We start from the raw sequence: 25,706 nt of genomic DNA, 5'->3' as shown, positions 1-25,706 counted from the left end.
TGGGACCCTGGGCTAGGGGTCTGGTGTGGGGCTGGGACCCCTTGCTTCTCCCCGCAGCCACCGCAGAGAGGATCTCCCTCCTGATTAAAAAAACAAACTCGCCCATATGGGTGCCAGACCAGTCCATTCTCCGCCTCTGCACCTCCTACCAGTCTCAATGTGCTTCCTTCTTTACTTCTCTAGTTGTAGTACTTCCATTCAGCCAGCTTTCCAGGGGTTCTGGATGATGGTTGTTCTGTATTTTGGTTGTAATTTTGTTGTAGTTGTGGGAGGCGGTGAGTATTGGTATTTACCTACGCCGCCATCTTCCTTTCTCTCTGATTTTTATTTTCTATAAAAACACATTTGATCAGTTAGGCTACTTCTCATTTGTATCTCTGTTATGTCTCTAGATTTTTCCTCTCCTTTTTCAGCTTCTTCCCTCTCTCCCTTCTTTCATCCTTCCTTCCCTTCTTTTTATTGTTATCAAAATGATACATGCGTGCAGCTAAAAGTTAGCTGTTCTACAGGGTTTGTCCCCCAAACTTTAAGCACCTACACAACCCACCTTCCCCCCTCACCATACACAAACTTCAATTTCCCTCTCCCCTGAGCCAAGTGCTTGCAACTCTTTTATTTTATTAAGATCAACTCCAGATACCTAAATATTAATGGTACTTCTTAGTTTTTCAATTTTAGGCATTGTCTATTGACTTCTTATTGAAGAAGATAAGAATTTAGCTTCCTCTCACTGTTCCCCATCTCCCCCCCCCCCCCCACACACACTGTCTTACACTCTTACTTTCCAATTTTTCCTTCTCTCAATATAGTTATATCAAAATTTGGATAAATACTTAGTGGTTACATTATTATGACTATATAAACATTATTCACAATGAATTATTTAAAATACTAGAGGCCCAGTGCACAAATTTGTGCATGGGTGGGGTCTGGCCAGCCCGCCCCAATTGGGGCTGATCGGGATCTGGGCCAGTTGCGGGGAGGGACAGCGGGTGGTTGGCCAGCCAGCCCCACCCCCGATCAGGCCGGTTGGCTGGCTGCAGTGTGCGTCATAGTGACCGGTCATTCCAGTCGCTTGGCTTTTATATATAGAGATTCTTATTTTAGCCTTCTGCAAAACTTTTTTTTTTTTTTTTTGCTGAAGTTGGTCATTATCTTTTTGATTGCTTACTTAGTTTTTAAGTTTATTTATGACTGGTATGACCCCAAACTCTGTTAATAACATTTCTCCATGTATTCAGATACAGCATCCCATGTGTTTTGAGTGTTCTATTAACCCTTTGCACTCGCTTGCTTTTTTCTTGATTCCTTTATTCTAATGCTAACCTGTTGAGTCTCACTCGACATCCGAGTGCAAAAGGTTAATTTCATCTTCTTGAAGAAATATCTTCTAGAACTCTCTGTCCTGTTCCAATTAGAAGACAGGGGAAGGTCATTACACTGCTATTTAAGCAGACTTTCCACCAGTGTCCCTGTTTTGATATTTGCCTTTACCTCCAGTTTCAGGTACCTGTGGCATAAGTGAGGTTGCTGCTGTTTCTCTTGCTGCCTTGAGGCTATTGAGTAACCACCACGCCTCTATCTGCTCTTCACGTTCCAATGCTATTACCTTCTCTTCCTTTTCCGTTTATGTGAATGAGTCAATGCTTTAAAAAATATCTCTTTACCATCCTTTTCCTGGGGTTCTTGGGAGGAGGAAAGTAAATGTGGGGATCCACATTCCCATCTGCTTGGAAGTCCCCTCCTCTCTAGTTCTTTATGGTTTTTAATTATCTTGGATGCTTCAAGAACAACGAATTCACCTAATTTGATATCAGTGGTAAATTTACAGGAACATTATCCTTTTGTCTGACATCCAACCCAATATTGAGGATATTTAGCCTCATTTCCTGGACTTGTACAAGTTTTTTACCAACAACTTTTCTGAAGGATTCCTGTGGTCATAGTGCTTCCTGTATGTTCTCCACTTCTTCCTTACCAGTGTTTTCCCGGGCAGGAGCCAGTGTCTCTGAACATGACCCTGTTTCCCATTTACATGCAAACCTTCAGGAGAAGGATAGAGTGAAAATGGAGTGGGGGCTCAGGGAAGAAGGTGCCTACAAATTCTCCCAATGATTTACCCGTGAAAATGGGCTTACCTAACATGGAAGTTCATAGTATGCAGCTTTAAAAGTCTGGACCATAGCTATGAATTTTGTCACTAATATGGAAACTTGCTTTTTGTTTTACGTCATTCATCAAATGAAATAATGTTTGTATAATACTATTTATTTACTTATTTTTGTTAATCCTCACCTGAGGATATTTTTCCATTGATTTTTAGGGAGAGTAGAAGAGAGAGGGAAAGACAGAGAGAAACATCAATGTGAGAGAAACACATCTATTGGTTGCCTCCTGTACAGGCCCTGACCAGGGCCCACACCAGGGAGAAGCCTGCAACCAAGGTACATGTCCTTGACCAGAATCGAACCCAGGACCTTTTGGTCCACAGGCCAGTACTCTATCCACTGAGCCAAACCGGCTAGGGCTACAATATTATTTAAATTGACAATATTTAGAAAGATAAAGTGTTAGTTAAGTTAGTTACATTTATGAAGAAATAGCTCCTGCATGATTGATTTTTTTAAAAAAATTTTATCTTAAACTATATAAGAGCATTAATGAATTTGATTAGAATTATCAGCCTTGTTTGATGTTTTCTCGAGTATTTTTATGACTTGGAGGACATGTGCCATGACAGATTCACACGACGTCAACACTTGTGTGGTAGTCATGAGACCCTTTGATTACTTTATTACAGATTGTCAAAATATGGGCTGATCTGGCAAATCAGGAGCAACTTTTCACTTGAAGAATTTTCTACTCTGATTCTCCAGTTGCTATGGAGATTTTCTCATAAAACAGCCTGGGTGTGGTTGAGATTAGTCAGTTTAGATGCTGGGTTCTGAGATAGTTGTCTTGACCCTCAGCGCTACCCTCACTGCCAGAGCATAAACGCAATGGTTGGTCTTGCAAGCACACGTTAACATAGCTTTAGGACGTAGCGCTTAGTTTGAGAATGTTATAATGCTGCCACCATATACAAAGCTGAAAAAACGAGGGATGGTGCACTGGGAGAGTACTTAAAATATTAACATAGCCCAGCCAGCGTGGCTTAGTGGTTGAGCACTGACCTCTGAACCAGGAGGTCATGAGTCAATTCCCGGTCAGGGCACATGCCTGGTTGCGGGCTCGATCTCCAGTGTGGGTCATGCAGGAGGCAGCCATTCGATGATTCTCTCTCATCATTGATGTTTCTATCTCTCTCTTCCTTTTCCTTCCTTTCTGAAATCAATAAAAGTATATTTTAAAAATATTAAGATAGATTTCTAGAGACTTTATAGTCCATTTTATCTACGAAGGAGAGTTACCAGGATGTTCATAAGTGCATATTGCTAGAGGCTTAATAAATGAACAGGTTACATCAACCACAGTAAAACAGAGCTACTGGAGGAAGGAAAGGCTCAGTGGGAGAACTGGAACACACCTGCTGTTCTCCTGGCAGTTCCAGTTGAACCCCACCGTCCTTGGGGAGCTACACTCTTCTCGCGTATGTCGGCTCTGCAGCAGCCTGAAGTCCAAGCAGAGCTGTAGGTAAACGCTCCCGTCTTTTGTCCCCGAGATGGGTGATCCTAAGACCCATTCCAGCAAGATCAAGCCCCAGTTGCTCACAGCAACGACTGGCTTGATAACACACCCTTGTGTTAGCTCCCCCCCACCCGTCCCCTTTTCACTCTTGATGTATGTTGAATAGGGTTTATTGAAAATATTGACAAGAGTAAATGCACTCTAAGAATCTTCTAATTGGAATGAATAAGTGAAGTGCATGGGTCTTGCTGCCTGTTTCCTCCTTGTAATTCTTTCCTGGTTTAGAAGTCACAAGATTTAGAGTTAGAAACTGGGAGGCCCATCTGCCCACTGCCACTTCACCTGGGGGAAGGGCCTCTAGAATCCTTGGGGATTAAGCCATGGGTTACTGGGGGAGACATTTATTGACATTCACCCCGTACTAGCAAAGGGAGCCTGCGGGCACTCAGGGGCCGTAGGTTTTCTGATTTGGAGTCATTATCTGCAGCCCCAAGAAATTGATCTTGTGTGATTGCTGATGGTGTTTCAGAGAACGTGGACCTGGTAAGGGATTTGTGACAGGTGACTGGTACCATGTTCACTTCTCCAGCCCAGGCCCCTGCCCTTGGCCATGCTTTTCATGAATTCCTTTTCTTTTCATCCCTGCTTCCTAGTACTTGCTGTGACTTCCAGCGTCAAGGCCACTAGGGTTAGAAAATTCTGAAGAGAGGACATAGCGACACTAGATGTGTCCGTAAGACTTAGTGCATCAACCCAAGTCTCTCCACACCCTCACCCCCCACCAGCCCATCGACCTGGTCTCCATGGTCAGGGTGAGCTTCTCAGGAGACCCAGAGTGTGTGAGAACATTAGAAAAGATTTTAAATATACACACATATGTAAGTATCAAAATAAGTAAATGCACATAATGTGCCCCAAATTACGATTTGCCATATATTTTCGTGCATTCCTATATTTCCATGAATGTACTTAGTACATTACATTAAGAACTTAAGCCTTACTAGCCCGTTTGGCTCAGTGGGTAGAGCGTCGGCCTGTGGACCAAAGGGTCCCAGGTTTGATTCCAGTCAAGGGCACGTACCTCGGTTGCAGGCTCCTCCCTGGCCTGGGCCCTGGTTGGGTCCTGTGCAGGAGGCAACCAATAGATGTGTTTCTCTCACATGGATGTTTCTCTCTGTCTTTCCCTCTCTCTCTTCCACTCTCCCTAAAAATCAATGTAAAAATAACCTCGGATGAGGATTAACAAAAATATCCTTTTTTGTGCACATCTGCAAGAATTTCTCTAGAGTCCAAAGAAAGGAATGGGATCATTAGGTACCAGTATTTGAAACTATTTTTTACAGATTAAATTTTACATGAAAATTAATCTAGTGCTTATCTTCATTTACTCATGACCTTGTTTTCATAATACGTAACAGGTTTTTTTTCTTGGTATTTTGTTTTTCACCGCTATGGCGATGATAAATGGACAATTCAGCGACACAAGTGAAATTACTTTCTTTAGCAAGTCCTGTTATTTTGAATCATAGATGCTGTTGTCAGCGTATCATCATTTGTAAGCTTATTTGTCCTTTAGAAATGAAACGTGACAGAGTAAACAGTAGCATCCAGCGATGGGCGGTGGAGTTTGGTTTCCCCCCTTAAATTGTTTTCTGCTCTCTCAAGAAGGAACAGGCCCCAGAATGTGTCGGTGGAAATGCAATTTAGGAATTGCACTGGATCTCGTTTTTCAGCCCAGTGTTTCTGTTCTTTCATCATAAAGATCAGCTGCATTTATCCCTCCCCCCCCGCCCCCCGCCCAGTCCCTTAGAATAACATCCAGTTCTAGTCAGCATGTTGAACGTCCTTCTCCATGTTCTAGCACAATACATTTTCGTATCTCGTGCATGTGTCCATATGGTAAAGATTTCTTCAAGCTGCAGCCACGTGGGGGAGGAATACTGCGGTTGCTTTGCTAATGCAGTGTTTGTGTTGGAGCGGTTAGGCCCCGCGCTTTAACTCGCAGCGCTGGGCGTAATGAGATGGCTTTGATGGTGGCTTAGGAGACTAGTGGGATGGTCACAGCTTCACACTTCAAAGCCGAGCATATGGGGTGAATACTGGGTAGCTTTTTTGCTCCCCAGGACGGTAGGGAGACAGTTCTCAGCAGCTCTGTTTAATGAAGACATTGGGAAAGGAGGGCTCTGCCTCTAAAATAATTTTGAATTGCAAAGGGAGGCCTTTCCACCGCCCCCTTCCATAGACTGAACCAAGACTAATGTTCCCCAGTCTGCACTTCATTAGAGGCAGGGCCGCCTCACAGCGCTGAGCTGTGTTTTCAGTGCTGTAGCGAGATTAAGAAGCCACTTTTATTTTAGGGACGCGTGTGAATTTAGGCAAAAACTTTTAGGGCTATCTGTTTTACCATCTGAGAGATTTGTGTGGCTTCTGGGAGAGAATCTTTTTCTCCCCCTTCTCATTAAAAAATACTAAATAAAAAAATCAGCTAAACAAAAAAACTTGGCTATATTAAGAGAGCTCTACTAAAATTAGAGGATGCTTGAAAGATTCCAAGTCTAGCACCAGGTTAATTTTTAGATTCTGTGCTTTTTTACCTCTACTTGTTATTGAGTCTGAGGTGACAGGTTGGAAAAGACTCCTTTCATTGCTATGCACTTAGGAAAGGATTTGATACTCTTTGGAGTATTATTAGAGTTCTGCTTTAAAATAAATAAGCCACACATCTATATCGTGTGTGGGCAAGAGGAAAGGGAATTTTTCTGTTCCAGAGGAAAGGGAATGACAGATTTGATGGTTTTTCCCTAGTTGTGCATTTTGGCTGCCGTGGAAAAATGTAACAAAAGTTAGCTTCTCCGTTATGTTCCTGGAGCTGCTGAAATGCAGTTCTGTTTAACAGTTAAATTTCAACTCCATTTATACCAGTGATCCTATGTTGCTCCTGGAAGAACAAAAGCAGAAGGGAAAAGGGTATTAAATACCACTGTAGACATGAGGTATGTGGCACATGCATTTAACTTAGCAGGTTCTTCAATACTTCTTCACAAACTGCTTTAACTATTGTATCTTCTCAATAAAACCCTACATCTTGGTCACACTTATGTCTGTTATAGACTCAGAAAACATTTGTTAACAAAATAAAGCTTAAACTTCTTATCACATAGAGAAACGTCTCGGTGCATTGATCCTCCTGTTGCAAAGAGGGATAACCAAGCTCATAGAAGTCTCTAAAGATAAGACAGAAAATGATAAATATACCTGTCTAGAAATGGCTAAAAATCATTTTTGAGTAAATAAGGTCAGCCAATCATGAAGGTAAAAATATATTTTTAAAATACTATTCATCAGTCCGGCCGAGTGGCTCAGTCGACCGTGAACCAGGAGGTCACGGTTTGATTCCTGGTCAGGGCACATGCCCCGGTTGCAGGCTTGATGCCCACTAGGGGGCATGCAGGAGACAGCCAATCAATGACTCTCTCCCATCATTGATTTTCTGTCTCTTTCTCCTTCTCTCTTCTTCTTTCAAATCAATAAAAATATTTTTAAAAAGTACTGTCATCAAATCAGCCTTTTCGGAATATGTCTAGTGAAAATGGGAAGATCAGAACTATTAATAACGGTGGTGGGGAAAACTTGTCAAAAAATGGAAGAAAAACTAAAAAATATTGTTCTCTTAATAAAGAGCCATTTAGGAAGCTGAAGGGTTCTGCTTTGTCTGCTTGAAGAGTGCTTGATGGCATCCGGCTCTTCATTCGGATGCTTGTCGTGTCTGATGGTTCTGACAGGCTCAGGGAGCCCCCATACAGGTGGCTTTGCCGGCTGCGGAGGGGACTTCTGTTCCGAGGACAGCTCCTAAGACGTGGAAGATTGATCCCAGGGTTTCATTGTACTCGCCCTGGTGTTAAACCCGGTTCACATTTTGTTAGCTGACCCCTTCCTCTCATTTGTAGGTTGGGGCGGAGAGGGATGGGGGGCGGGGGAACGACACGGCTATTTCAGGTTTGCAGTGTCCAACATCTGCAAAGTGCTCAGGACCCAAATTTCATTCATTCAGCTTAACAAACCTTAATTGTTCAGGGAGCTCGAAACCTAGACGTAGAAGCAAAAGTTCACAATTAACTATGTCATGCCAGTAGATGGGATCTGATGTTCTAGCCAACAGAAGCTTTAGAATACTACAGGAGCACAACAGGGGGAGAAATGAGTTTCAGTGGAGGGGGAGCAGGATCAGGAAGCAGGGATTAGTTCAGTCGTTCTGGTTTCCTGCTGATCATTGTAAATGCTTCAAGTCCCTGCTCTGGAGATGCTGGGCTCCCCGGAGGAGGGAGAGATGGCTTCACAGTAGATGCACGCAGCACTGTGGCTTTCAGCAGCAGTGCCGCTGACCTGAAGGCGGACGGGACTCAGTTGCCCACAGGCTTGAGCTTGGAGTGTTCAGAATGTTTATCTCCTCTAGGAGGCCTATTTGTTTGCTTGATGTGAGCGTTTGCAATTACATGGAATGATTATTGCATAGATTAATTGTGAAAATAAAGTGATAAAATTGAAACAAGCTCTTCCGAATATGGAACCTATCACAAATAAAATAGCTTGTTAGTAAGTATTCTGACTCAATTTGAGACATTTCTTTGAAATGCAGGCAATCTACATTTTCCTTTCAGCAAAATTGCAAACACCTCCCTGCCAGGCCCCCGGGTTGCAGTCATTGGAAACGTAAATGTTCTCTCCTCGAACCTGAAGAGGATAGTGTACTGTCTCTGTTACTAAATACCAATTTGGTTTTGGTTGTCTTTTCGTGGCATGAGAGGAATGAAATACTCTATTTTCTTCATTCGAGAACGGAAATGAAGGTTGATTCCTTCCACTGTGAGTTTGTGGAGAAGACAGGGATTTCTGGTCGCAGGGACGTGCCGGCCCAGGAAGGTGGCCCCAACCTGTCAGAATGCAGACCAGCGGAGCAGGCCTGCCAGGGGGAGAGGCTGGCATTTACTGAGCATGTGCACAGGCCTGCCGGATGCTCTCCTTGGCTTATCTAATCTCAGGCTCTCCATCTATTCTGTGGGGCAGTTTCTTTTCCTTTTTTTCTTTTTCCCTCTTTTTATCTTCCTCTATTTTCCTTTGATTTTACTGAAGTCGTCTAAAGCAAGTTCCAAAGATCATATCATTTGGGCATCCAGTTTGTGTTTTAAGCTGTAGCAGCCGAAGTGTGAGTCAAAGTTAGGGTTGGAGCGGATGTCAGTGATCTGAACAACTAGGAGATTTGGGGTGTGAAGGCCTCTTAACCTCTGACAACTTTCCAAAACGTTCTCCCCTTTCTTCTGCCCCCCTCCCCCCCCCGCCCCCCGCCCCCCGCCAGTCCAGACTTGAGAAGTTACCTAACTGCCTAGACGTCTTTTACAATCCCGAACCCTCTGTTGACTGCATGTGTCCTGGCACCTGTGCCCTCCCTCCCGCCGGCACGGTGGTCCTTTCGCGTCTGAGAGCGGTCTAAAGAAGCAGAGACCCCTTAGTGAACGCGGGAGATTGTCTTGGCTTCTTGGTCTATACCATGGCGGGCTCCTGATGCTGGGGTCCCGACCTGACTCGGAGAAAGAACATTCCTTAAGACTTCGTACAACCCAGAAATATGAAATCTTGGTTGGTCACCTCCACATTTCACCCCTCCCATCAACATGGCCGTCCGCATTAGAAACAAACAAGTTACAGACCCTAAAATTGCAGTTGGAGGGGTTTCCTATGCTTATGTGGCAGGAGGCCCTGTCCTAGCCCCCGATGTGCCATGATGCACCTCCAGGAAAGAGGGCCCACATTCCTGCTGTCCCAGGCCACCTCCAGAATTCCCTCCATACCTACATTTCATGCACCAGACGAGAATGCGTGCCCTCGTTGTCCTTTGGGATTGTAATTAGCCCCATGCGGACGTGCTGTTGGCTGCAAACAGGCTCTCGGTAGCAGTTCTCTAGAACGGACAGGATAGTTCTGTAATTTGCCTTGAGAAGGCAAGGTCAGAGACAGGATCTAGGTATAAAGAAGGGACAGAGAGGATGCAAAAATATTGTCATTCAGAGTCCCCTCCATAAAGTTATGCTTAAATATTGGGCTTCTTTACGGACATCTGGCCCGGTTCTATCCAACAGAACTTCCTGTGATGACGGAAATGTTTGATATCTGCGAGGTTCAATAAGACTGCTTGCTGTGTGTGGTTATCGAGCCTTTGACATGTGGCTAGTGCAGCTGGAAAACTTAATTTTTAATTGTATTTCATTTTTTAAAATATATTTTTATTGACTTCAGAGAGGAAGGGAGAGAGAGATAGGCATATCATTGATGAGAGAGAATCATGGATCGGCTGCCTCCTACACGCCTCCCACTGGGGATCGAGCCCTGACCGGGAATCGAACTGTGACCTCCTGGTTCATAGGTCGACGCTCAACCACTGAGCCTCACCGGCCAGGCTAATTGTATTTTATTTCAATTGATTAAAATTAAAACGTAATAGCACACGTAGGTAGGGGTTACCATATTGGACAGTGCAGATCTGGCCCTGGTGATCTTTTTATCTCTCCACACAATATACACAATTTGAGGCTGTCAGAAAATTGTTAAAGAACTGAAGGCACCAATTTCATTCATCTTAGTGATGAATATTGGTAATGGCTTAGAAATTCTAGCCTCCTTGTACAAAGACGAACTTTTATTACTAGACTCCTCCTTTACGGAAAAATAAATTATCTTCAAGCTTTGATTTTAAAAATGAGTATGAATTATAGGCTTTCATGGTGATGGTTACACAGTGATGGGAATGTACTTAATGCCACTGATTTTTACCCTGAGAAATGGTCGCAATGGTAGATGTTGTGTTAAGTGCATGTTACCACTATAAAACAATTGTATGCTTGATTTTCTTCCGTTGGGCCCGATTTTAATTGACTTTTGTTAACGCCTCCCGCTGCCACAGGCCTGGCTGAGACCCTCGTCCTGCGCGTCCCGGGCAGCAGCGTGTTTCTCTTCGGCGAGGCCGATCTGCCCGAGAAGCGCCCTCTGGTCCAGAGAAGGAAGCAGCTGGGCTGGTTCGCGAGGAGGGATCTCGATGCCCTTGAACCCGACCTGGGAGCTGCACCTGCCCGAAGATGTGGCTTAACAGGTTCGCGGTTTGGTTTTGTTTGCTGCTGTTTTTAAACTTGACGATCGACTCCTGAGATGCCCTCGACTTGGTCCCTCCCGCGTAGTGTCGGTCCCAGGGAGGCCCCTAGTGGATTGGGTCAGGGGCTCTCTGCTCTGCTCTCACCTGTCTCTTCGTAAGCTGACCAGAGAGGCTAGCAGCCCTCCTCGGATATTGATCCAAGTCCCTTGGAGGGCTATTCGGAGGTACATGATGAGCCCTGCAGCCTGGCCATGCTAAGGAGAATGGTGTCACTCCCGACTCTGGGGTAGGGGCCTGGAGGCCTGCTGCTGGCCCGGGGGTGATGGGGACACGGGGGCGGGGGGGGGGGCAGAGACCTGGTCCAGGTTACTTGCAGCTGGTAGTGGCCAAGCTGATGCGTGCAGCTGGAAATCAGTCCTGGGGCAGCTGGGGAGCCTTCTCTAGACACCAGGCTTCTGGAACAGAGCGAGCAGCACCGGAGACAGGCATGGCGTTCTCCCTGCCCCAGGGTCTCACGGTTCTCGCCTGTCTGCTGCTCCAGCCCTGCCCCAGGCGCAGGGCTTATCTAGAAAAAGGCAAGTCCCTCCCACCCTCCAAATTCCATCCCTGTTCCCTGCACTTCACCATCCTGCTGCCATTTACTTGAGTCTTAATTCTTTTATTCTCAAACTAGAGGCCCGGTGCACTAAATTTGTGCACGGGGCGGGTGTGTCCCTCAGCCCAGCCTGCACCCTCTTCAATCTGGGACCCCTCGAGGGATGTCCGACTGCCCGTTTAGGTAGGATCGGGCCTAAACGGGCAGTCGGACATCCCTCTCACAATCCAGGACTGCTGGTTCCCAATTGCTCGCCTGCCTGCCAGCCTGATTGCCCCTAACTGCCCTCCCCTGCAGGCCTGGTCACCCCTAACTGCCGTCCCCTACAGGCCTGGTCCACCCCAACTGCCCTCCCCTGCAGGCCTGGTCCCCCCAACTTCTCTCTCCTGCAGGCCTGGTTCCCCCCAACTGCCCTTCCCTGCAGGCCCAGTCACCCCAACTTCCCTCCTCTGCTGGCCTGGTAACCCCTAACTGCCCTCCCCTGCAGGCTTGATCGCCCCCAACTGCCCCCCCTTGCAGGCCTGGTCCCTCTCAACTGCCCTCCCCTGCTGGCCATCTTGTGGCAGCCATCTTGTGTCCACTTGGGGGCAGCTATCTTTGACCACATGGGGGCAGCCATCTTGTGTGTTGGAGTGACGGTCAATTTGCATATCACTCTTTTATTAGATAGGATATCTTCTGAAGGGGTCACAAATTCAATCATGTTAGGTAACGTTTTGGTAGTCAGTTAATACTTTAGCCGTTACAAAAATATTGGCTACCCAAGAGGTGGGCAGGCATAAGAAACACATTTCCTCATGACACAGCTCTGCCCAGTCACACAGAGGTCTCTGCTTACGGACCCCTGGTGCAGAATTCTGCTCTCAAACAAAGGGTGTCTATAGTCGACGCAGCGGAAAAATCACGGCTTTGAGGCTGCTGGAATCCTGCCCTGGCTGTTTACTGGCCGTGTGACCTCTGAGAGTTCCTTAAGCCTCAGTTCCCATATCTGTGAAATGGACACAATACCTGCACCTCCCTCATAAGACTGTGAAGTTGAAATAATGTCTGCTAAGTACCAAGTGCAATACTAAAGGGCCTCTTTCCCCTTCCCTGCAGAGGAGGTATATAAAAAAGTGATTATAAGTGTGGTTCAGTCTGTAGTTATGGAAAGAGGAAGAAACGGATCGCTCCCTGCCAATTTGAACCTAACATATTTTCCCACGATTTGTCTCGCAAGTGTAGAAGTGTAAGCTCTGGGACTGAATTCTCGGAAGTCTAGTTCCTGGTTTCTAATTCGAGTCTCACTGGAGACTGAAGGGATTGCACCACACACCAGTCCGCCCAGCGCCAGGTAGTGTGATGACAGCTAGTGGGCCGGCCCTGGAGACGGCTCCTGGTGTCAGAATACAGCAGAGCTGGCTTGAGCGTTAGGTTAGGCAAACCTAACGAATGAAAAACCCCGTTCTCATTTTTGCAGTGCTGTGAGAATGCATGGGTTCGTGTTTGGGAAGAACTCTAACCTGATTTGAAAAGCATATCTGAGTTAAAGACCAAATGTTCAAAATTGGCACAAAAATGTTTAAAGATGGTATTTTGAAGGCAGTTTTGATACTGGTAAAGATGTCGTCACAGGCACCCGTATTGGTAAAGGTGCTACTAATTGGTTAAAGCTTTGGAAGTGAGTTCAGGACACGCATCAAGAGCTTCAAAGGTGTATATGGCTGCCTGGCAGGAGTTCTATTCCTGGTGATAAATCCCCAGGAAAAAATAAAAGGTGCATGTCCTTATGTACAAGTATACTTATCAGAGCATCACTTACAATAGCAAATGCAGGACACATTATACATGTTCAATATCTGAGAATTAAATAAACTATGGCATGCCTAAGTGAAGGACTATTATGCAAGCAATTAAGCATGAGGTTGTGGAAGAATTTTTAGAGACATAGAAAATGCAATACATTGTAGAGGGAAATTGTAGTTAATGAATGCAGCAAGTAATTTGTTAAGTACTTAGTATGCAACAGACACTGTCATCAGTGGGCAAAATAGAATTTATATGCCCTCAAAGAATTTCTGTCCCAGGGGGTAGGGATGAGAAGACAGACAATAAATAACAAACTTAATTAATAATGAATTCTATAGCACGTTGGAAAATGATAAGTGCTATAGCCAAAACAAAAAAACAAACAAACAAACAAACAAAAACACACCCCAAAAAACAACAACAAAAACCGTGAGCTCTGGGATGGGGGTGAATTGTGATTTTAAATGGGATAATCCAGAGTAAGTCTCCCTGTGATGCAGCTTTGGAGCAAGGACCAGGGGGAGGCCGTTAACCACTGGAGATGTGAACAAGAGTCTCAGGTTGGGGGACTGGCCAGGGTCAAGGCCAGAGGATATTAAGTAGTACAAATAGTATGGCCTGAATATTGGGAAAGATAGGTACATCTATCTTATTTATCTCAAATCTTACACATTTTAAAATTTATAATGCTCCAACTTATTTTCATAATTTCTCTAAATGGATCTTGTGATTGTTTTCCATTATCTTTCACGAAGGATAATTATTAAGGTTTATCAATGGTCAGATTTTTATAAAAGCTGGGTTTCAATGTGTTTATTTAGATGGGGTTTGATGGAAGATTCAAGATAAGAAGGAAAGAGGACATAACTTTTCTCCCAATGTCTGTTTTGCTGATATCTCCTGACAAGTGGCAGAAGCCTCAATTTGTGCAAAAAACATGAAAGTTACAAGAGTAGCTAAGCTTAGGCAACCTTGTCCATCCACAGGCACTTCATTTAATAGGCTCAAAGCAGGTGTGGGCAGAAAAACATCATGTATGTTTCAAGGTGGGAGAGTAAATAAGGGGTGTGGCTAAACAATTCGTTTCTAGTAATTTGCAGACCAGATTGGAATTCAATATTAAGATACATGGTCAGCCCAAATCTCAGGGCACCTTATTTGCACAAATTCTCCCTTAAAAAAAATTTATGTCTGAAGGAATAAAAATGCTTTCGTTTCTTTTAAATTCCTGTATATTGAAGTAGAATTTACGATACTTTGGTCATTAGGGTATAAATGTTACTCATCTAATTGTTTAAAAATAAATCTTTATTGTTCAGATTATTACAGATGTTCCTCTTTTTCCCCCCATAGCTCCCCTCCACCTGAATTTCCCCCCCCCACCACCCCATCCTCTTACCCACCCCCCCACCGCCACTGTCCTCATCCATAGGTGTAAGTTTTTTGTCCAATCTCTTCCCGCACCCCTCACGCCCCCTTCCCCCCTAGAACTGTCAGTCCACTCTCTTTCCATGCCCCTGATTCTATTATATTCACCAGTTTATTCTGTTCATCAGATTTTTTATTTGTTTGATTTTTAGATTCAATTATTGATAGACACGTATTTGTTGCCATTGTGTTGTTCATAATTTTTATCTTTACCTTTTTCTTCTTCTTCCTCTTCTTAAAGAATAGCCTTCAACATTTCATATAATCCTGGTTTGGTGGTGATGAACTCCTTTAGCTTTTTCTTGTCTGTGAAGCTCTTTATCTGACCTTCAATTCTAAATGATAGCTTTGCTGGACAGAGTAATCTTGGTTTTAGGTTCTTGCTATTCATCACTTTGAATATTTCTTGCCACTCCCGTCTGGCCTGCGTAGTTTCTGTTGAGAAATCAGCTGACAGTCATATGTACTCCCTTCTAGGTAACTAACTGTTTTTCTCTTGCTGCTTTCAAAATTCTCTCTTTGTCTTTAGTCCTTGGCATTTTAATGATGATGTGTCTTGGTGGGATCCTCTTTGGGTTCCTTTTGTTTGGGGTTCTCTATGCTTCCTGGACTTGTAAGTCTATTTCTTTGACCAGGTGGGGGAAGTTTTCTGTCATTATTCCTTCAAATAGGTTTTCAGTATCTTGTTCTCTCTCTTCTTCTGGCACCCCCATAATGTGAATGTTGGTATGCTTAAAGTTGTCCCAGAGGCTCCTTACACTGTCTTCATATTTTTGGATTCTCTTTTCTTTATGCTCATCTGATTGGGTGTTTTTTGCTTTCTCATATTTCAACTTGTTGATTTGATTCTCAGAATCTCTACTCTACTGTTGAATCCCTATATTTTATTTTTTATTTCAGTCAGTGTATACTTAATTTCTGACTGGTCCTTTTCCATTTTTTTTGAAAGTTTCTAAAGATTATTGAGTAACCTTATAACTGTGGTTTTAAATTCTATATCCAGTAGTTTGCTTTCTTCCACTTCTTTCATTTGTGACATGTTTCTTTGTCTCCACATTTTGGTTGCTTGCCTGTGTTGATGGAGTGGCTTTGTGTGGTAGGTGACCTATAGGGCCCAGTGGCTCAGCCTCCCCAATCACCTGAGGTGGACACTCTTGGTACACCCCTTTGTGGGCTGGGTGCACAGTCTTGTTGTAGTTAAGCCTTCATTGTTTTTGGTATCACTGGGAGGAATTGACCTCCAGGCCAATTGGCTGTGAGGATCAGCTGTGTCTATGCTGGGAGAACTTCTGTGCTGGAGACACCCTTATGAGACAAGACTTGCTTCAGTGGGGCTTTGGTGCTCACTGAGTCTGCCCCTTGTGTGTGTCACTTATGTATGTGAGGAGTTGAAATCTAGTGTCATCTCACACTGACCACTAGGTACACTGGCTCCTGTATCTCCAAGGAGGTGCAGGTCAGCTACTGTCTGAGGCCACCCAGCAGGAGCTACAGAGACATCTGCAGATTTCTCCTCTTTGCTTGGGGTTTGGAAGTTTTGGAGCTGTCTGACCCAGCTGCAATTTGTTAGGTTAAGCTGTGAACGGGCAGGCCATTCATATGCAAAAGCCACTGCACACAGTTTGGGTGGGTTTGTAAGTTGGGTGGGGCGGGGTCTCAGGGAATCACCAGAGCGTGGCAAACAGCGATGGCTGCCAGTCAGCCGTCTTTGCGTCTCTGCGTCTCTGTGTCCCTGCATCCCATGCCCCAGCGCAGTAAACAATGATTCCTGCGAGCACCTCTGCGAGAAAGCCACCAGTTTCTCCCCTTAGGACTCTGGGTCCCCAGAGTCTCGCTGGAAGCTGGAGTTCAGAGCAGTTGGGAGCTTGTATCTCCCTTCCAATTGGAAAAAACAGCACACCCAGTCGCCAGCCTGATTTGCGCGCCTCCGTACCTCTGCTTTTCCACGCCTCTGAACCGCCTACCCGGTCTCAATGCGCTTTTTTCTTTCCTTCTAGTTGTAGAGAACTTCTCCTCAGCCAGCTTTCCCGGGGTTCTGGGTGATAGTCGTTTTGTCTTTTAGTTGTAGTTTTGGTGTGGTTGTGAGAGGCAGCACGTACAGGTGTTTACCTTATGCCGCCATCTTGGTTTCCTACTCATCTAATTTTTCAGTGCATGTAGTTCTCAACAGTGGTGGTGATTTCCCTTATTTTAAAATTTAATGGCTTTATATATTTTTCTAACTTTCTTTAGTTATGTCAGTGTTTCTCAACAAATCTTTCCACTTCTCCCATCAAAACAGAAAAGCCTCAACACATTGTTGCTGTTTATTTCTTTTCCTAAAAAAGAATTAAATAGGATGATTGGTGCTATCAACTGAACACTTACAGTTAACTTTCCAGTGACAAATTAATCTGCGCAGTCCCCCAGAGGAAGCAGATCTATGAGGGAGCAGGTTTCTGTTTTGAAGTTCCCTAAGAATATTATAAACAGGAGAGGAAAAAAAGTGAGCTCAGAAATGACTAGCACTCCTAGCCAGTGCCAAACAGACAAAATCTTTTAACCAAATTCCTTTTAAAAGTTTGTAGTTGGCCAGCTCGTGGGGAACATAAGTTAGGGCAAAGCAGTAATAGTTGATACTTTCAGATCTATAAATAAATACTTTATACATATATATTTAAAAACCCTAAACATTTATGGGATAATTTAAACACTGCTGGCTGATATGTTATATGAATGGCCTGCATATACTATATGCATCATTGTTTAAAAATACAGGGACGATTCTTTGAACTACCCAGTTTCATTCGCTGTTTTGGGAATCGTGGATGGAGGTAATCGGCACATCTTGGAGTCAGGGACTTCTGTTTAGCTATTTAAATGGGTTGCTGAGAGCTGCCCCTGCTACTTCTCTCCCTGTAAATCAGAAGCGTAGCATCATCAGCCACTTTTCTTGACATTGAATAATGCGATTTACTCCACATCAAAACTTTTACTTAGTCTCTGAAAAATCGCTTTCCTGTTTTAGAAGGAGCCTGGTAAGTTTTAAGGAACCTATTTCCATGATTCTCTGTTTGACTATAAATCCACTTTGGATGATGGGAGGCGAAAGTCTCAGTGTGTAATTGAATGTGGAACCTGCGATGGGCACATGAAGGACTTGGGTGTTGGGTGGATGAAGGGCACCAGTCCACTATGGAAAATGCGGGAACAAGCAGGTCACATGAGCTGGCCTCGCCTGGCCTGTCTTCCTTCCATGACGATGTTAACGTGTACCTACTGCTATAATTCCCTCTCTGAATTTTCGCTATTCTGAAGGATTCAAAGCTGAGAAATTGAGGTTCACAATTCCTCGCAGAGCGGGGAAATATGGTAAGCATTTTGCAGAAAAACAGCCGAGCAAAGGCCGTGTCCTGAGGAGGTGGAACTTGAGTCCAGACCGCTGGGGTGCCACTCCCAGCTCTGTCCATGTGCTTCTCGCTTAGCTTTCTTTTCTATAGATCTGGCCACACGCATCAGAGCCCTGCATGCTTCCTGCCATGGGAGCATGGGACTGAGCAATTATGTGTGCGTTTTATGGCTGTAGTCACCAAATGTCTTGTCTCAGCTGTGGCTTCTCTTCAGTACCTGTTCAAGTCCCCACATGTAACGGTGCCTATTCGCTCGGTGTGATGACTGTTCGTATTGTGGAACCCGAGTTCCAGGTCAGGTGCCTGCTCTCTTTGTTACTGTGAAGCAAAGACCACCTCTAGGCTGGGTTTTATCTTATTTTCACCTTCTTCATGTTTTTATACCCAGCGACTCCAGGTTCCTGACACTCAGCAGGTTTTCAGTAAAACATACTGAGGGAGTTGCACGTTGATCCATGAGAATCCCTGTTTATTCACATTGTAAGGAATCCACATATCTGAAGAGAGAAAGGTCACGTTCTCTCTTCAGATATGGAAGGTCACGTTCTCTCTTCAGATATGGAAATGCCAAGTATCCCAGAACACCCCCCCATCTCTCTCCTCGCACATGTGTGAATACTAGCCGCCGAGGAGGAGCTTAATATGATTAGTAGGACGTCTAAGACACCCCTAAGCAACTTCTGAGCCGCTAAAATGAAACTCTTCCTGGGGAGGAAAATGCAGAGAATCTTTTTACCTTTAAATTGATTGACGACGATGCCACTGAGAACTATTTTTGAGGATAATTTTGATCTAAGGGGGAAAGCAGGACGCGTGTTTCCTCTGAGCGCTGCCTTTTCATTGTTCTAATGGGCTCTTCACTATTGTTTTGTCTGAATGCAGGTTTTTATTTGTGTTATTCCAGACGTGGTCCTACCACAAGCATCTTTAAACCAGACATTAATAGCATAGTTCACAGTCATTACTGCCAGTGCTCAAACACAAATATCGCATTTGTGTTTGCAAAAGCTACACATCAGATGTTAATTAAGTGCATTTGGGTTGTTTTTTTTTTCTGCTTAAACAGTCTGGCAGAAAGAGTTTACATCTCTATCAGTTCACCATAAGGTCCCTACAATATCTAAATCACCAGCCGTGCAGTATATGATAAATACAGTGTTTCCACACAAGAAAATAGCAGGATTGTCAGGAAAACATCAGGCCTGTTATATTTCCTTGGGAAATAATAGCAACTGAATCTCAGTTTCTTTTTCTTTTTGATAAAAAAAAAAGTATTTAACTAGGAGTGAACACCAATATTTAGAATGACAAATTTTTTATTAAAGAACGGAACACATGGAAAGTGAAATCATAGCAGCGATTTATCCTTGTTGTTAGCCTTCGTGGGGGCGTTGTGACAGTTGTATTGGAATAGAACTGGGATTTGAGCTTCGAGTGGGGAGATTTGCAGAGCAGCCTGCCAATCTGTGGAGGCAGGGGCGGGGCGAACCGCAAACAAACAAACTCACATCAGCTTTCTAATTTTAGAGCAAAAAGTGGAATCACTTTAATTATATGACGTGTCACTAGAAATACGAGTTGCTGGGATTATTTTCCTTATTTAAAAATTCTTGCTAAGTTTAATGAGCATAAAGAGTCAAATTCAGCATTTGAATAAAGCCACTGGGACTGCTGGATTCATTAGAATTAGTGCACCGTGTTAGGGTTGGACTTGGGAAGGACAAATGGAGGAAGTTGGGAAAGCATGCATTTGGGCAGAAAGTGGTTTTCTTTTCCTCTTCCTCTCTCCCCCTTCCTCTCCCTGCACTGCCCACCTCCTCCTCCCTCCCCCCCCCGCCCCCGCTTCCAAGGGAGAAATGGGTCATGGCCTCCTAACCCCACAGAAAGGGAACCCCTACCCGATGAGGTCAGAAACTGCTCAGGATTCATTGAATTGTCTTTGTTTATTCACTGCTGAAGCTGTAGTGATAAAACAAATTAAATGATTGTGTAATTAAAGTTTAATAGAAGAATTTAAAATAACACATAACAATGGAATACATGAAAAATGACCATTCTGTGCTAAGTGGTTACCTCTAATTTTATTTAAAAGAGAATATAAAAGTTACTTCTGATGTTTAGTTTTATTTTTCTAAGAAATAATTAACTTTTACATATGCCTTTCTTTTACGTATGCTTTTAAAGGCATTTTTAAAATAGTGGGTTTTTAAAAATTAAGTAAATCAGTGTTGGGACAAGTATATTCTTTATCAAATTCTTGTGCTCTGGGCTTAAGATCTAAATGTTTTCTATCTTCAATAACTTACCTTAGGCAATGAATTCATTTATTAACAAGAATGATCACCTTTGGAAATGCTACTAGAAAGGGCATGTAGTTGTTGGGCATGTGGTGGTAAAAGGTGCGTTGGAATCTTCTGGATCCTGCGGCTGTAGGAGGGACTGGCCCATGCCACCGCAGTGTGGGCACCAGGGCCCTGGGTCCATATCAAGGACTCCCTCAAGCTGAGAAATTGCATGTGGATATCTGAATGCTGATTGGACACACCAAAGTTTTGAAATAGCCAAGCACAGTAGGCCCAATATGTATTTTGAATAGTTGTGCTTACTGTAGCAGAGTGCATATATAAATACACTCTTCAGCAAAGAATGAGTGAGGTCGTTGGAGCAATGGTGAAGATGAGACCAGTTCTTGAGTCAGAATAGGGAATGTCTATCAGATTGGAGGAAATCATTACCTGTTGGGTGGAGGAGAGAGAAAAGCCATGCTTGGATGTTTTCTATTAATGAATGGCATTAGCATTGACCCCCCACTCCCCCCCAAAAAAATTCCAATGTGCTCTGTGAAATATTGAAACTGATATACTTCTCAAAGATATTTAGAGTAAGTGATTGGTGTATGAGATTATGAGAGAGAAAGATGTATTGACTGTTAGGAAATTTAATTTCTGTGAAATCAGCATTATGGAGAAATACTGTAATCTGATTCATTGCTGCAGAATTCCCAGGAGGAAGAGGCCCGACCTCAGGAGTTGAAATGTTTTATTATGTGTACACATGTGGGAAAAAGACAAAATGTGGTTTCCGTATGCTGATTTTCTGTGAAGTGTCTATTAGTACGAGCGTGCCCAGGCTAAGACAGCAAAGCCCCCAATCCATGGCCGTCCAAGGACAGTGAGCCCAGAGGATATCTCTGATGGATACTGACATCCCGAGCAATACGTTTGAAAGTAGCAAGAAAGAGCTCTGACAGTAAGATAATGTTGAAATAGTAGCTAAGGAATTGTCATCTGCTGAAGATGAGGTCAGCCTTTTATCCCCCGTCAATCCCTAATCAACCTTGCTTTCAGAAATATAAGGTTCCCCCAAAGTGAAGAAACTGCAAACCTAAGCTTTTTATGTCAATGCTAATTCAACCAAGTTGTCCATCTTAAAATGTAAACTATAATTAGAGCAGGGTTATTCATGTAACACGAGCTGCGCCATTCCAGAGGCAAGAAGAAAAGGGGCATTTGCCCCCCGGCTCTGAAGTACCAGGGCTCAGAGAGGCCTTGGCTGTCCCAGGTCCTGGGGACGCTGGGGGTGGGACAGGTGCCTCCAACAGGTGGTACCTCAGTAGGTATACATAGTGCTCCAAACCCTGCCAAGCCCACATTCTCATGGGACACAAGTGTTTTTTCTCTTCCCAGTTCCAGGGCTTTTTGTCACTTTTTAGTGACCTCTTCCCGAACCAGGACTCTTGTTGAAGTTCACTTAAATTGGGTGTTAACCTTACTTGGTGGTAACAGGGGTGTGTTTGGGGAGGAAGGGATGGGTACATAGCGTGACTTACTCTGGTCTCCCAGACCCTTAGGCCCAACCCTTGTGGAGATGTCCTTGGAAATGAATGAAGGGAAAGCCAAGACTTTTTGCTGCTGTTGATATTTAATACTAAAGTGTGCTGCCCTTTTTCTGTTGATATTTGGGAAATTCTGGAAAAAACAATCTTCAGATACTTTCTAGAAAAAACAATCTTCAGATACTTTCAGAGTAGATAAAATTTCTTTCAGCTTAAATAGCTTCTCTCTCTCTCTCTCTCTCTCTCTCTCTCTGTATATAATTTTTTTTTTTACAAAATTCTGGAGTTGATAATGAGAGAGATTTGTATTATTTTAAAGTACAGTCATGTACAGGTAGCTCCTTAGATTAAAATTGGCTAAAGAATAGAACATTCAGAAGGAGGGTTTTGCTTGATTAACATGCTTTTCCAATGACTTAGGCATCGGCGCCAGCCCGTATGTGATGAACTGCAACGTTACCATAGACTCTCAAGACTTGGCCTTGGGAAAAGAGATTGCTGGTGCCATTCGGGGTTCAAATGCAAATGGACTGAAGGGCGTCCAAGTGATGGCTTTTCCCCATGAAGGGAAAATTGAGATAGCTTGCAACGTCGAGAGTTTTGGAGACCAAGAAGCTACAGAAACCTCAGAAGAGTCCCAATACATGGCTTATAGTGTCCTTGGGGACCATTTTTCTTACGTATCTCCTCATTACATAGAAGCTCAAATTAAAAAGTTGGCGGGTGATCGGGGAATTGGTACCGTAGGGAGAGCATTAATTGGATTTACACCCCAAGAGTGCAAGAACTGTGCTGAATATGCTATAAAGGAAAATATCGGGGAATTCTGGAAGAAACGGGGAGGCATTTTCATGTGATCCAGTGTAAGAATTCGTGGAAATTTTAAGGAAAAATATCAGTCATTACAAAGTTTTGTTTGGCCAATGAAGGTGAGGGGAAGATACAAAGAGCTTGGAAAATTGGAAGGATTCTTTGTTCAACGGCCAGTCTTTATGGATTGTTCATAATTGCCCGGTGATAGTTCTAGTCCTCATTGAAACGTCACGAGAGCCTCTCTGCACCAAGTTTATGCACCTTGTGCGTTCGAAGACCCCCTGAGTCAGCTGAGTGGCATCGCCATGGCTGCCGAACCACCTTTAATTGTTGAGAACCAAACCAAAGATGGATTTGATTTCCCTGGTTTTCCCTAACTCATTATTTCCAAGGTCTGTATTCAATTTTCATTTTTTAAATGATCATTTTTTTAAAATGTGTATGTTAAAAAATCAAGTACCAAGTGACTAAAAAGTGGGGAGAATGATAAAATAAAATTACTCTTTCAAAGCCTGGTTGTTCTTTTTTGCCTTCCCACTTTTAGGATAACCTGTTGTTTATTCCAGAGATAAGTCCAAAAACCCGATTTGCCTAATTTTTTAATGTTTATGTAGGGAGATGGAATGGTGGTGTTGGGCATGACTTCAAGGAATTGTGTTTATCCTTTTTGGAATTTAAATGGGAAATCTGAAGATTTAGGGAATATATTGCTTTTGAGCACAGAGAAGAGTATCAGTGGGAGGAATTTATTTGAAAGAAATCAAAATATGTAGTCATTTTGTGAACTAAAAGAAGCCACTTGTTGATTCTGGCAATTTTATGTAAATCTTTAGTATTTATATTGCTTTAGCACAGGATCCTTTCTATCCATAAAGCACAAAGAAATGTATTTTTTTTGTTGATTTTGTTTAACAAGAAAGATTATGGTCTTTCCAAATAAGAGCACATATTGTGAATTTATTTTATGGAATTAAAAATAAAAAAGAGATTGAGTTCAACCTTTTGTTTTGTTTTGTTTTGTTTTCTGACATTTGACTCTTGAATCTGGTTGTGTTAATTTTGTTCCAGAATTATGCTTCTTTGGGTAGTTTTGCTGTCAATATAAATGCCCAAAAGATGGAAAAATGATGGGCTCGATTTGGTTTTCAGGCACAAAGGACATTTGGTTGCTGTGGTGAAGAGAGCCGATGCCGTCCGGTTAGACCCGACGGGTCTGTTTCTCTGATGGTGAGAGCTGAGCAGTAGCGCCTAGTCCTTCTGTTGCCTTGGCAGAGGCCATGCAGCCTGGTGTCCGAGCCCTGGGCAGCGGGTTGTAGGGCGTGGTCTTACCTCCCATGGAGCCGGAGTCCCATCACCTGTAAAAGCGGGAGAAGAGTTCTCATCTTGACCAAGGGCTGTGTGCTGGGAGGCTAGCTGGAACTGTGTAAGCTGAAATGCGAAAGTGACACGGACTTCTCATACTCTTTCCAGACCTGGTCTAGAGCTTTGCTGCAGTCATGGGCATCAGTAGTGAGCAGGGGAGAGGGTAAGAGCACCTGGTGCCACTGAGTTACCTGGGGCTGAAGGAAGATTTGCTTCATTTGCCAGCCCCTGAGTGAACCCTCCGGGTGCCTGCCGCTGCATCCCAGGCTGCTGGCTTTGCGCAAGGCCTGTCCCAAACCAGACATCTAGCTCATGGGTACAGTTTCCGTTTTGGAAGATAAAAAACATTCTGGAGATGGATGGTGATGATGGTTGCACAGCAATGTGAATACTTAATGCCATTGACCTATATACTTAAAAGCAGTTAAAATGGTAAATTGTGTGTGTGTGTGTGTGTGTGTGTGTGTGTGTGTGTGTGTGTGTATATATATATATATATATATATATATCTACAATTATTAAAAAGTATATATTGATTCCACAAAAGTTTAAAAAAACCCAGACATCTGAATAAGATAATTTCACGAAGCCCATACTTACTAAATAAAGTTATGATGGACTTTGGCACTACATATGAGGGTTAGTTAATGGTTTAAAATAAAGTTGATTAAATTTCGCCTTTGATCAAAAAACAATTTATGATTTAAAAAATCCTTTATTGTTTAAAGTATTATGGAAGTCTCCTTTTTCCCCCATTGACCTCTCCCCGGCTGCCCCCGCCCCCCAGCACATGCCCTCACCCCCTCTACTGTGTGTCCATGGGTTATGCTCATATGCATGCATACAAGTCCTTTGGTTGAACTCTTACCCCCTCACAGGTTGGACAGTCTGTTCGATGCTTCTGTGACTCTGGTTCTATTTTTGCTCATCAGTTTATGTTGTTCATTATATTCCACAAATGAGTGAGATCTTGTGATATTTATCTTTCTCTGACTGGCTCATTTTGCTTAGCATAATGCTCTCCATGACCATCCATGCTGTTGCAAATGGTAAGAATTCCTTCTTTTTTACAGCAGTGTAGTATTCCATTGTGTAGATGTACCACAGCTTTTTAATCCACTCATCTACTGATGGGCACTTAGGCTGTTTCCAAATCTTAGCTGTCTTGCGATTTTTTATAAAGAATTTTCGAATCCAGTACAATCACATCTTACTTCTTGTTCATATTCTAATTTCTCTGTTCTTTCCTATTGTCTTTCTCTCCTCCCCTCCTCCCTTGCTCCACTGTGGTTCTCTAGAAAATCCGAACCAGCAGTAAGTTGCCATAGATTTAACTGGCAGACAGCTACCGTATCATCAGCGTTTTCTAAGCCTTAGCTGGCAGAAGTAGCTGGGATAGGTCTGTAACATCGAAGGATTATCATATTGGGTTGAGAACATCTGGCAAAGTGCGCTGACAAATATCCTGACTCATATCAACGTTTCTCATACTGGCCTCTCAGAAGCAAGCTGACTGTCTGGGCCAGTGGTCGGCAAACTCGTTAGTCAACAGAGCCAAATATCAACAGTACAACGATTGAAATTTCCTTTGAGAGCCAAATTTTTTAAACTTAACCTTCTTCTAACGCCACTTCTTCAAAATAGACTCGCCCAGGCCATGATATTTTGTGGAAGAGCCACACTCAAGGGGCCAAAGAGCTGCATGTGGCTCGCGAGCCGCAGTTTGCC

The 25,706-nt window shown here is 43.5% G+C and overlaps 1 protein-coding gene across 8 annotated transcripts in view; it reads left to right on the top strand.

Moving 5' to 3' along the window:
* Positions 1–25,706, top strand: part of FTCDNL1 (formiminotransferase cyclodeaminase N-terminal like) — a 97,004-nt gene that overhangs the window by 52,231 nt on the left and 19,067 nt on the right. For 7 of the 8 annotated variants that reach the window (XM_079782181.1, XM_079782179.1, XM_079782182.1 and 4 more), the window contains 2 exons: positions 10,583–10,768; positions 22,224–23,557. In XM_079782181.1, coding sequence (XP_079638307.1) covers positions 10,583–10,768; positions 22,224–22,660 — 623 coding nt within the window. In that variant the 3' untranslated portion in view covers positions 22,661–23,557. Of the gene's footprint in view, positions 1–10,582; positions 10,769–22,223; positions 23,558–25,706 lie in introns of those variants that run through there. The other variant, XM_079782184.1, reaches the window with a different exon arrangement.

The sequence above is a fragment of the Cnephaeus nilssonii genome (assembly GCF_951640355.1).
Source record: "Cnephaeus nilssonii genome assembly, chromosome: 10".
NCBI lineage: Eukaryota > Metazoa > Chordata > Mammalia > Chiroptera > Vespertilionidae > Cnephaeus > Cnephaeus nilssonii.
This window is presented reverse-complemented; position numbering and strand designations above follow the sequence as displayed.